Consider the following 13552-nt stretch of genomic DNA (forward strand, 5'->3'; position numbering starts at 1 on the left):
ACTCCATTATTTATACTTTGTTTCATTTTGTAAACATACGTATTTTAGGTATTATGACAAATAAAAAAATTAGTTACACTAACATTCTTAGGTTTTTATTGTGTGGATAGTTGAAGTTTAATATTATGTAGGTATATAAATTCTTAAACTTATAAATTTCTTCGAAATTTATTCATAGGTTGGTAGGGCCTACTAATTTTTTATATTTGTATAGTTTGAAGTTTAATACTATGTATGTACGTTAATTCTTAAACATAGAGTAATTTATTAATTTATTTAGAAAATTATTCATAGGTAGGTAATAAGTTTTTCTATTTGTCAATATTGTTATTATGGTAGATAGGAGTACAGTAAATGCCTACATTCTTATATTCCTTTATATCTCTTTCGATTTGGAGTGTTTCCGAGCCATTCGGGGTCCTCAAAATCACCCCCCCCCCCCCTCAGGTGGTTAAAGCTCCAAAATTTCGAAAATTTAAATTTTTTTTAAAATCTTTCTCTTTCGATTTTAAGTGTTTTCGAGTCATTCAGGGTCCTCGAACCCCCCCCCCCCCCTTCCTCTAGGAAAAAGCCCCAAAATTTCGATAATTTTAGGAATTTCAAATATCTATTCTTTCGAAATGGAGTGCTTCGAAACATTCGAGGTCTTGAACTTACACCCCCCCCCCCCCCACCTCCCTTCCACAAAAGTGAAAGCCACAAAATTTCGAAAAATTGGAGGAAATTGTATTAAAATTAAGTCATTACGAACTAAAGTGTCCGGGGCAGGTGGAACTTTTACCCAAAGTCGACTTCCCACCCAATTTTGAGGGGGGGGGGGGAATGCAAAACCCCAAAATTTCGAAAAATTTCTTAAATTTAAGTATACTTTTTTACTATTTGGAGTGTTTCCGAGCCATTCGGGGTCTTCAAACTACCCTCCCCCCACCAGGAGTCAAAGACCCAATAATAAAAAAAATTCCCAAAATTTCGAAAACCTATTCTCTTTCGATTTTGAGTGTTTACGAGCCATTCGGGGTCCTCAACATCACCCCCCCCCCCCCCCTCAGGGCTCAACCCCAAAATTTAGAAAATTTCAAAAATCATTCTTTCAATTTTTAGTGTTTCCCTGCCACTCAGGGTCCTCAAAATAACCCCTCCCCCTCTGGGGACAAAGCCCCAAAATCTCGAAAATTTCAGGAATTTCAAATATCATTTCTTTCGAGATGGAGTGTTCCAAACCATTCGAGGTCCTGAACATCCACTTTCCGCAAAATTGAAAGCCCCAAAATTTCGAAATATAAGAATATATAGGCCTATAATTGGATGTTGGCATGTATGACGTCAATAAACTCTTACACCGTTTGACCGATCGCCATGAAATTTGGCACATCGAAGTGTTTTTATCATGAAGAAGGTTTTTATGCTATCCATTTTTTTTGTAACTCGCCGCTAGATGGCGCTGCAGCGCATTAACTTCTAAACCTTTCAACCGATCGCCATGGGTAAACAGAAAATCACTGGTCACAGATACACAAACAGTAATTATGTGTCATTTCTTAATGTCCAACACACTGGACATATCGCTATCCATTTTGCTGTAACTCGCGGACAAGATAGGTATCACCCGGTGTTCAGCCCGGGCAAAGCCGGGTACTTCAGCTAGTATTATCTAAAACTTTTATGTGTAACAGTTTTTTTTAAATAAAATCTACCTTTAATACGAGGGGTTGAATAAACAGGGGCTGAAATACAAAATATGGATAACTTACTGAACATTTACACCAACAAATCAGATATTATTTTTTTGTAAAAGTTCTAAATATTATGTAAAAACATGTCTAAAATATTTTTTTTGATACGACTAACCATTAGGCCTACTGCACTACTGTGAAAAAAAAAAAGGGGTTGTGTTACCAAAATGTTTCATAACTCCCTTTTGTAGACAAATTGTCTACAAAGACTGTCTACAAATAGTTTTTTTGTAAACCTAACAAATATTATTTAAATTTTTTTAAAATAATTTAAATACAACCAAACATTGCTGCATGGGGTAAAAATGCAGGGGATGAAGGACAAAAATGCACAACTGTCTTATCAGGTACATTATCATATCTATTACAATTTAATGTTAACCATCTAAATTTTATCCAAAACTTTTATCTGTAACAATTGTTGATGAGACGAACCAATACTGCAACGCGCTTAAAAACAGGGGTTGAAATAAGTTACATAAAAATTCATAACTTCCTTACAATGCAAACTATCAAATCCGTTATTATTTATTGTAAACGTTTTAAACATATTTTACGTAAAACTTTTGCCTGAAATTATTTTAATATGACTAACTATTACTGCAAGGGGTGGAAAAAACAGGAGTTGAAGGACAAGATTAATTTATAATTCCCATAGTACGTACACTATCAACTCGGTTTTCAAACAATCTGGAATGTTTTCGTGACCGGCCAGCTAAGATGGCCGACTTGCTATGACGCCATTTCCTGCCACTGGAGGGTTTTTTGTGTAGTGAAACACTTCTTTTGGTTACGTACGACGGGTGGCCTATATCTCGGGCATTAACTGCCACGCTGGTAGTCTATCTCGCAGGCAGCATATCGTCGATACGGCAAGCGTCCACTTATGACAAGTGGATAGCACCTTAGTCAGACTGTGATGAATGAAAAACTTTAACTTTTCATACGTGCACTTAGGTACATAGGTATAGGCTAAACAACATAGTGCATCTGGCAACATAAAATCTGTTTTATTTACGATTAGGTCTAGGAATTTTTGCGTATGACAGGGTTGAAAATAAAGGCTATACATAAGTTATCTCTGTGTTTTTGAAGTTTACTATGATAAAGTATAGACCCAGCCTATTACATTTTGATATGCAACTAGATGAGTTGTCAGATCACCCGCCATCTGCAAGGCGAGTGGAAAACCGGTGCCTGAATGAGGATTGAGGATAGTTTCAGTAGCCAACCGTCATCTTGGACTGTAACGTCACGGTGGCCACCTCGAATGACCTAGACTCCAGCCGCCATATTGGATGACTTCATGTCCGCCATTTACCATTATGACGTCATGTCCGCCATTTTGCATTATGAAGTTATGTCAGCCATTTTGAATTATGATGTCATGTCCGCCATTTTGCATTATGACGTTATGTCCGCCATTTTGAATTATGACGGCACAGCCACCTATTTGCTTTCTAGATCATCCTGCTATCTTGGAATCGAGTGCTCCACTCCCAAACGTTGCTCTTTTCGTCACGGCCGCCATCTTACTATCAGAAAAAATCGGGGGAAATTTAAAAAAAAAAAAAAAAACTTATTAAAAGTTTATACAACAAAATTTTATTAAAAAAAACATTGCTCCATTTTGAAATTATGACGTCAACATTGAAATTTTCGTTACGTCTACCAAATTGAAAATCTGTAATTATTAGGCCTAATCTAGAAAATGGGGGAAAATTTAAAATTATATAAACGAATTGTTTAGTACCTACAATTTAATTAACTCACTTACGTCCTTTAATCCTCGGTTAGAACCCGGTGAGCGAAAGAATAAAAATCCTCCCCATCCATTCATTCCGTCGATGCTCCGTTCCAATCCAACACCCTTCATCGTGTGCAAAGACCTTGACGAGCCGTTGAGATATGCTTCTGTCACTCACACATTTGGCCTGTTAGAAATTTCGTATTAAATTTTATACACCAATCGTGGTGGACTAAGCAATATTACCTACATATAGATACCTACTTACCTATAGGTACTATTTGCAACAGAAAATATTTTATAAAAAACCCTTAACTCAAGCCTACGTAATTTATTTAGAACTTAAATGTGACAAAGTGGGAAATTTATATAAACGTTCTTACCTTAATTGAATAAATAATTTTTGGATCCATAACATGTAGCTACCTACTATTCTATTAGGCTATGAAACTAAAGCCTATTTTTTATTATTATACTATTTTTATTATTATACGATATTGTATTCCAATATATAAATAAAATGATTTTGTTTTTATACAGATAGTTGCCAAAAACTAGAAGAGAAATCTAGAACAGACGCACACTCATGGGTGATGGGTCAAACGGACGAACCCACGAGTCTTGAAGAGAGCTTTCTGAGTTGAAGCTGGGTTTAACTTCAAACTCCCGCATCTACTGTCCCATTTACCAAGTCATTTGCCATTACTTTTTCCAAAGTTTCTACTTATCTTCCATCAGAACGCGGGAGAGTGCTTGTCCAAGTTTAGTCGGACGTGGTTAGTTGAACACGAAAACAAAACAAGGATTAAAAAAGAAAACAAAAAGAATGAAAAATAAATTGAAGGCTAAAACGCAGCTGCTTATTTATGACTCCATACTAAGTGACTCGTTAGGGGATCGAACACTGCATGTTGCCATGTCAGGGGTCTCGCCAGGAGAGGGGGGAAGGGGAGTGAAGCGGGGAAGTGCCCAATCAATAGCAGTCCATTAGGCATGCGTGCGTTCCCAACCCCCTCCCCCCCACGCTCCATCCATTGACCGCGATTCAAGCCCCCCTCCCGGCAAGGGATTAAGCTTCCACGTCTGTGTAAACAGATAAAGCGCCGTGACCTGGCGGCTTGCAGCTCCAATCAGGACTTTTCGAACCTCCCTCCAACGATGCGCGCGCATCGCGACGGCTCGAGGGAGAGCGTCTCTCCCTCTCTCTCCCTCTCTCCCTCTCTCTCGCGCGCGCGCGCTGCCCGGGCTGCCTCCACTTCCCCCGCCGCCCGACGCGGCGCCCATTGAAACAGCGCGTGTCATTGGCCGCGCGGCCCGCGCATGCGCAAGCAGCGGGCCTCCCCTCCGCCGCCCCTCTCGGGCCGGGGGACTTCCGCCCGCACGTGACGCGCGAGTGAACCGGCTATCTCGGTCACCGGGACAACAACCGGCCAAGTGGCATCCCGCGAGCCGAGCGGAAATTTTCCTCTCGGGCGGCCGCTGCCAATCTACTGAAGTACGTTCCCCGGGAGGAGTGAATTAGCAGGGCTTACGTTCCATTTCTAAATAGGGGGAGCTGAATTGTTGCCCCTTGGAAGGGCAGCCCAGTGGTTAGTTTAGGTTAGGTTAGGTTAGGTTAGGTTAGGTCACTTTACAAACTAACCACTGTCAGAAAAATCCTGAAGGGCTGCCCATCCAAGGGGCAACAATTCAGACAACCTTTCAAAATAACCACTGTCAGTAAAATCCTGAAGGGCTGCCCTTCTAAGGAGCAACAATTCAGACAAACTTTCAAAAACACCACTGTCAGAAAAATCCTGATGGGCTGCCCTTCCAAGGGGCAAGTTTTCAGGATTATTTCAACACTTAAAGAAACATGTTTTCAGAAATTGGATGGGCTACCCATCCAGTCGCTGTACAAACAAACCATTGCCAGAAAAATCCTGAAGGGCTGCCCTTCCAAGGGGCAGTATTTCAGTCCCCCCCCCCCCCCTAAATATGTCAGTGTAGCACGCAAGCACCGCGCAGGTCGAACTCTCGTCCACAGTTTGCGCCTCATCTTGGAATTAGATCCGTCGAGGCTTAATGACTGGAACATCAAGAAGGGCGGATCTTGCCACGTCGCCGACAAACACGGGAGTAAAGAAAGCTGTGGTTATGAACTTCCGTGGGACGGTGCAATATCGCTCAAAAGAAGAGTTCATTTCGTGGAGGCTTATTCTCATGTGCGGTCTGAACACCTAGTCCTGAAATTCATAGTCACGAAACCCCTTTCATTTGCAGATGTTTCAAGATGGAGCACTCGCCTTCCACGTAAGCCGAAATATATTTTCGAACACTCTGAAACAGAAGTTTTAAAATCAGGTACTTAAATTATAAAACAATTAAAAAGACCTACAAATAACTTTAAAAAAGTATTCTTAAACAGTTATGTTATGAAATAAATCATTAATGCACCTGTCAATTGATTATGTCTATTTATTCAGTAAAAATGTTTGGCATTATTCACATGCTTGACCTTCAATGGTAATATTTTAGCAATACTCTAAAAATTCCCTGTAAGTGAGCGACGTGGCGGACGTTACTCGATGCTCCGTCAGACTTGGAGGTGGGAACAAGGCCGCGGGAATGAAACACGGGCGGGGTGCGTCAGGGAAGTTGTATTAGCGGAGGTAGGACGGCAAGGTGAGGGCCGGCGGAGACACGGGGCCGCAGTCCGGCAGCTGCAGGATCACGTCGCGGGCGAAGCGCGGGTCGCGGGCCGGCGGCCGGCGGCTCCCCGGGCTCGCGAGCCTCCAGCGGCGGGCCTCGTCGTCGTGGGAGGCTCGCGCCGACAGCGCGTCCAGCTCGTCGGGGCGCGCGAGCGCCTGCAGCACCAGGCACTTCCTCGCCAGGTCGCGCCGCACTCGGGCCAGCCCGGAGTCCAGCCCGGCCAGCAGGGGGTCCCGCCCCGCGGCGAGGCAGCGCGCCTGGCGCCGGAGCTCCTGCCCCTCGTGCCTCAGCGCCGCGAGGTGGCGCGCCCTGTCGCCCGCCTTGCGCCGCAGCTCCTGCAGCTGCCCGGCGCGCTGCAGCGCCGCGGCCCGCTCCTGCTGCAGCCTCGCCAGCTCCTGCTGCAGCCCCTCCAGCTGCCGCTGTCTCTCGGCGCTCAGCTCCGCCACGCCGCGGGCCCCGCCGCAGCGCAGCGTGGCCTCCGTCAGCGCCGTCCGCTCCCGCAGCTCCGCCTCCTCGCGCCGCCCCCGCTCCGCCTCCGCCGCCCCCAGCGCCAGCTCCTCGCGCAGCCTCTCAGCTGCATCTCGCTGCCCCCTGCAAGCAGCCCGTCGGCACTGCTGACCACGACCCTCCGCTCCCGCAGCACCGCCTCCTCGCGCCGCCCCCGCTCCGCCTCCGCCGCCCCCAGCGCCAGCTCCTCGCGCAGCCTCTCAGCTGCATCTCGCTGCCCCCTGCAAGCAGCCCGTCGGCACTGCTGACCACGACCCTCCGCTCCCGCAGCTCCGCCTCCTCGCGCCGCCCCCGCTCCGCCTCCGCCGCCCCCAGCGCCAGCTCCTCGCGCAGCCTCTCAGCTGCATCTCGCTGCCCCCTGCAAGCAGCCCGTCGGCACTGCTGACCACGACCCTCCGCTCCCGCAGCTCCGCCTCCTCGCGCCGCCCCCGCTCCGCCTCCGCCGCCCCCAGCGCCAGCTCCTCGCGCAGCCTCTCAGCTGCATCTCGCTGCCCCCTGCAAGCAGCCCGTCGGCACTGCTGACCACGACCCTCCGCTCCCGCAGCTCCGCCTCCTCGCGCCGCCCCCGCTCCGCCTCCGCCGCCCCCAGCGCCAGCTCCTCGCGCAGCCTCTCAGCTGCATCTCGCTGCCCCCTGCAAGCAGCCCGTCGGCACTGCTGACCACGACCCTCCGCTCCCACAGCTCCGCCTGTGAAATTAAACATATTAGAAAGTGTTTTTTTCTCTTTCCTTTCTTCCCCATGTAACCAGACTGGGCCGCGGCATCGCTTGTCCGGGTAGGTACAGCTGGTACATAATAAAAACAAGCGGCAAGGTAGTAATAGATAAGAGACCGGAAAAATTCGCGACTTCATTTCGCGACAGGCTGAAATACAAATAGTTATACCTCAGTGCTGCTTTTGCTATTGGCTCACAACTCACCTGGATGACCCTGGGCCAATGAGAAACACCCAACCAACGCTTTATCGAATCACAGGCCGCTACGATGGGACGTCTCGCAAGACAGCAGCCAATGAGTGGGTGGCGTTTGACCGAGTGTACGTAGAACTACGGAGTTCATTCTACAGGTCAGTGAACCCGCGAATTTTTTTCCCGGTCTCTTAGTAATAGAACATTCCTGTACTTGAAACCAAGTATACTCGGCTTCTGTTGGAGCTCGGCGCTGGCACTCACTCCGCCGGCTGGCCAGCGCTCAGGAGTAGCTGCCTCAGGCGGGCCGCCTCCTCGCGGTGGCAGCGCAGCGCCGCGTCTTTGGGGTCCTCTTGCCGCGGGGAGTCGCCCTTCCCCCTCGCCCGACCGGGCCCGGCGCCGCTGCTCGCGTGTGCCGGCGCCATCTCGCAGTCGCGCTTGTCTGATGTCAACAACACCGCCGCGGACTGCGAGACACAGGCTACCCGCGCTCCGTCGCAACAACCACCTGGGGCGCCACCTGTCTCGAACTACGTACTTAACCATTTCACACACACAAATAAAAAGTATTTTAAATGGTTTTATCAGTGACGAAAACAACTGCCGTCACTTTTTTTTTTTTACAAAGAGAAAACAATTCAAACCTCGTACAGGCCTAGCATAGTTTTTACACGCTTTATATTAGCTTCACCTGTATGTTTGTTTGTTTGTATGTTTGTAACCGACTCCTTTGGGTGCGATTTTGACCCACTTTAAACGGCCAGATTTCATTGAAACTTTGTAGATTTATCGAGGACCGATGACAATACACTAATTTGATAAGATTATTCCATTAATCAATTTGCAAAATAAGATTTTTGTCAATTCATTTAGAGCTTTAACACGACGTCGAAATTCACGGAATGTACAAGTTTTTGAACAATCACCCGAATAATTTCGGCAGGTAATTTCCCATGAAAATTGAGGTAGAAAATAAAATAAGAAACTTGCAGGTTGTCATATTCGCCCTTGAAAATCTGGCTTGGTTGTAGTCGCTACTCGTGCATAAAAACAGAAAACATTTTAAAGTTAAACAACAGTTCTGTGCACAGTGTTTTATGCTGCAAAGATCTTTTATCATATTAACAAACTTTTAATAATATATTCTCCATTTCGTATCTGTAACATGCAGTTTGACACCCTCTTGTTGCATACGATGTTTGTGCCTTCCGATGTTTATAATTATTTGATGTGTTTCGATTGAGGATCATGACGTGATGAACAAAGATGCGTCTCTTGTTGCAACTCCGCAGGACGCACCGTTCCGTATTTGGAACCCACCAGTAGTGTTTCTGTGACAATGGTGCGACGCACAGGTAAACACTGCATCTACGGCGGGTAATCGCACACCAACTGACGGTCGCCAGCTCCAATGAGACACCGCCACACTCGGGAAGCCTACGTTTCATGCCGAGTATTCGACATGCCCGAACATGACCGAATACTTGCCTTCGGGTGTCTTCGGAATTCTTTTGTTTAGGTGAAAAAACGTCTGGTTTAAAATGCCGGACATAAAAAAATAAAGGTAGGAAGTTTCATAACAATAATACAAATTAAGCCATTAAAACCAAGACTAATATTTGAGTAAATATACGAACATTCTTATAAGTATTTTACATTCGTCTTGCAATGTCATCAAATTAAAATGCAATGTAATTAACTTAAGATTTATTTGTTGTTTGGATATTGTTGCGCAAGTAATAAGTAAAAAAAATACGTGAGTACCTACTGTTCATTCTTTGTCCCGGTTTGTTATGTCAGGTCAGTTACATTATAAATACTTTAAAACTAAACAACCATTAAAAATAATTCATATTATTTTTAATGTCCGCTTAGTTTGAAAGTATTTATAATGTAACTGACCTGACCTAATAGACCATTTTAATTAATTAGGCATTCACGAACACACGGCAAAATAAAAAATGCGTTTTTTCACCTAAACAAAATAATTCCGGAGTCACCCGAAGGCAGGTATTCGGTAATCTTCGGGCATGTCGAATACTCGGCGTGAAACGTAGGCTTCCCGCCACACTCACTGCGGGCCCAGACCCCGCACGTCGTACGTGCAACTGAAATCTCAGCTCGCCCGATCCGGAGTCAGTTGAACAGTCCTTTGCAAAATATGCACATTGCTGTTGTGCGTTTCATTCTTCCCCTGAACGGTAATATAAATCTGAGTCGCCCGATTGTTCGCCTCCAAACTCTTCGTCAGCTGACGATGAACTGAGAGGCGAGGCTTGCCCTTTCTTTGTTTTCCCCGCCCGCCCGGGCACACACACGGTGCGCAGAGCTTCAGGAAAACCAACGTGACTTGAAAACTGCTCGAGACATACGAGTGGGGTCTGTTCACGGAAATCATTTAAGTATTCGCTGAAGGCCGATAAGTAGATTTGTTTCCGGTTTAAGTTTTTAAACTGTGTTTTTAGAAGAGTAAAATGCGTGTTTTCAGAGAAATTTTTAGGCATAAAAAAGCTGGTACAGATTCTTGAAAGTAGGTACTTAAGGAATTTGCTTTACACCTTCATCTTCATTTATCCGCCATATAATTTTACGGCCATTGCTCAAATTTCATGGTTGCCCTATGCACGACGAGACGACTGCGCGGATGTTTTTAGCTTTGCGCTTAGAGGCGATACCGCGTTAGAAGCACCAGCGAGTGTCGCTCTTGTAATCCCGCCTCGCTGACGGATACACCCATGACGAGGCGGGCCCCTTAACGCTCCTTCAGGTTTCGGGAGTATCTGCTGATGTTGATGGCGTGGCATTCGTGTCGTCAGCAGTTGCGTCATCGTCTTTCAGTTCCTCCTTTACGCCCTCTTTCTGTTCCGCAATCTCGTTCCGTGCTTTGGCACGTATTGACTTCTGTTCAATCAGATCCTTAGGCTGGATTGCACAGTCGTGACTTGAGGTGAAGTGGAGTGTTTCTTCCATTTGATTAATCTGCAAAAATTTTGCTTGCACTTCACTCGTCTGACTCTGCAAGCGGTGTTTGGAGGCTTGTAAATGAAGTTAGCGGGGTGAGATACTCATCACAGAACATTTCGTAGGTTGCCTTCCCCCGGTATGGTTAAGTTCTCTTTTTTTTTTCGGGCACAGAACGAATGTCTTGAAGCGAAAAGTGTGGCGCTGCATTTTCTGGTTAGCTTTGTAATTTTTCTTTCCGTATTATGCGGCTGGAACGTCAAAGAACGAATTATCACTCTCTCGCCAAACCTATGGCCCTGACATATGATGTTCCGTTAGGTTTTATGAAAGACAATTTGATTTTTGTGACGTTTGAGAAAAAGGGCCAGCCAAGACCTTCCAGATTAATCCTGTTTGAAAAAAGGCGACTAAATTTGTTGCGCTTAGCCGTTTGTAAGGCCATTCAACCTACGTCCATCCTTGTGGAGTCGTTTGGAAATTTGCCTCCATCAAAAGAAGATGGTATACTAACGTTTTCTCAATTTCATCGTTAAGCACAGGTGGTGGCCCAAGTTACTTCTTAACTGCCTCGTCAGTATTGTGTCTTAATCGTTAGCGAGGCGTTGGAACTCTGTAACACTTAGATAGTGGTCTTTTCGCAATAAATGGCTCTCATCCCTCTCCATCTTCACACTTTGGAGAGTGATGCCCTCGGCATTGGAAAGTAAACTAACAAAAATAATACTTAGAAATGAAGACTAGTAACGTACATAAATAAATAAACTTGTGGTACTGGCATTCTGAAGAAAAAAAATTGTTGCAAAGGGTCTGAAGAAAGAGACACAAAAATATTAGGAAAACTGTTCTTAACAACTACACACAACGACAATTTGGTTGTCTTCACTACACAGTTCTCAGTGATTGATGCAACTCACCTGAAAAAAGGTTTTTGGAAAAACACCTGAACGTCTTTTTTTCTCAATAGGTATACCTAATAATAATCTGATTACATTAACCACCTACTCTTTATATTAAACTAATGGGTGTATGAAGAAGAATGTATGATAATTTACCAAATTACATTTAATAATTCATTCAAACTTTTTGCTATAAAATGTTCATACAAAATTTTACTTGTAGCAATAAAATAAAGCATTTTCTTGTGAAACGTTCAAAACTTTTTTTTTTTACCTTGATGCTTATATTGAACTTGAGTGCTTTTACGGCATCAACAGGTATTTAGTAAGTTGCATGAAAACAAATCGCTGAGAGAGAGAGAGAGAGAGAGAGAGAGAGAGAGAGAGAGAAAGCATTTAAATTAGAACCTGGAGAAAGTACACGATACACTAAAACACGTTATCTTTTTACCGAGAAATTGATCGAAATTGACATGTGGCGGTGTTGATACACGTGTATAGAGAAGTGTTTTGACAAACGACTGATGCGTTAGGTATTATTAACCACATCGCTCATTCAGGTGACGGACGGATGACGAATGGACGAACAGTGGAAGGTCACAACGGCGTAATCGTAACCCGGCTCAACAGCAATCTTCCACTTAATTTTATTTATTTATTTTTCCCTCGAAAAGTGGAAAAGTTGAACCCGCTATAAAAAGAAACCGGATCACCAGCGACGCAGGGGTGGACCAGTTACCCGTCACTGTTTCTCCAGGACAAGATGTGGACCTGCAGGGCCCAGGTCCACTCATCCAGGCGGGACCGTCATGCTTCTTAATAAATGTGAATTGTCTGTATAAGCCTACCGTATAATTATGATTCAATCAAAACATTTTGCAATACTTTGTGTAAAAATAAATAATAGTTTAAAAAACCAAAAAACACTCTTTATATAGAAAACCAAACGAAAAAAAAGAAAATAAATTTTAATAAATTTGAATTAAGAATAGTGTAAAATTTTTTAATAAATATAATTTAATAGTGTATATAAGAAAAAATGAATTTTATGTAAAAAAAAAGCTGGGGGTGCTTTTTAAGATATTATCGAAAGGATAATCCTTCTACTCATATATGTCAATAAAATATTTATAACTATTGACACCATGCACCCCATGCTTTTTTTAAAAAATGAAATACACTTTTTTCTTATATACAATATTTATTTTTATTTATTAAAAATTTTTACACTATTCTCAATTCAAATTTATTAAAATTTATTTTCTATTTTTTAGTTTGGTTTTCTATATAAAGAGAATTTTTGTTTTGTTTTATAAACTATTATTTATTGTCTACTTTTTAGTTTGGTTTATTTATAATTTAAAGTGATACTTCTTTATCGACGTATGAAAGAAATTTTATAGCAATGTAAAAATACTTGATAGTTATTACTTACATCAATTTACTATTAAAGTAGATTTTGAATAGATATTGGCTGCAGTTAAAATAAAATCGATAAATATTGTTTATCTCAGAAGTGTCTCTAGATGTGGCTCAATTTTTTATTTATTACATGACTTATAAGTGAATTTGAGTAGATATTGGCTGCTTCTAAAATATATACTTATCCAGTATAGCGTGTTGAAGAACTACAGTACTCAATAATTTCAATATCCTGCTACGAAAATCAATATATTCGGGAAGTCATTAATGTTTATTCTAAGTCAGCATATCTGATGGGTGACCATCCTTTGTTTGCAAATGTCTCACAAAACATTTTCTCCCATTTGTTCCAGTCCGATTCCACTGTAAGTTTCATTTGCATGCAGTTGTACCTACCAAACTACACTGGAGTATTCTAAGAAATGTTTTAAAATTTCTATTTTCTTTTTGTCTTCTTTGATTAGGAAACGTTCACATTCTTTGTTGAAATCCACTGGTAAGCATTTGAGTTTCTGCCCGTGAATTTCTCAATCATGAAATCTTTTGCAATTTTCCCTAAATTTTGAGTTTCAGATTTTTTTCTTCAAGAAATTTTTCTAACAGTATTTACAATATTTTATTTGATCCACTAGGTATAGATTCAGCACTTTATGTTTTTTCCTCAATTTATTCCAGGTTAAAATC

At 43.1% G+C, this 13552-nt stretch overlaps 1 protein-coding gene across 1 annotated transcript; it reads right to left on the reverse strand.

The window, feature by feature from the left end:
- Positions 1 to 6122: 6122 nt before the first annotated feature.
- On the reverse strand, positions 6123 to 11007 carry LOC134541831 (leucine zipper putative tumor suppressor 2-like). The gene is made up of 5 exons (XM_063385526.1): positions 11002 to 11007; positions 7851 to 8053; positions 7071 to 7310; positions 6815 to 7036; positions 6123 to 6762 (listed from the first exon to the last, which is right to left on the reverse strand). Exons 1-5 carry the CDS (start codon positions 11005 to 11007, stop codon positions 6123 to 6125), a joined length of 1311 nt encoding a protein of 436 aa, XP_063241596.1.
- Between the last annotated feature and the right edge of the window lie 2545 nt (positions 11008 to 13552).

The sequence above is a fragment of the Bacillus rossius genome (genome assembly GCF_032445375.1).
Source record: "Bacillus rossius redtenbacheri isolate Brsri chromosome 4 unlocalized genomic scaffold, Brsri_v3 Brsri_v3_scf4_2, whole genome shotgun sequence".
NCBI classification, from domain to species: Eukaryota; Metazoa; Arthropoda; class Insecta; order Phasmatodea; family Bacillidae; genus Bacillus; species Bacillus rossius.

Bases quoted from the DNA above. Each gene is read 5' to 3' on its own strand.
- LOC134541831 (XM_063385526.1), bottom strand. The intron at 7,037-7,070 runs GTCGTGGTCAGC...GGCTGCTTGCAG, and splicing joins CGGAGCTGCGGGAGCGGAGG to GGGGCAGCGAGATGCAGCTG. The intron at 6,763-6,814 runs GTGCTGCGGGAG...GGCTGCTTGCAG, and splicing joins GGGGGCGGCGCGAGGAGGCG to GGGGCAGCGAGATGCAGCTG.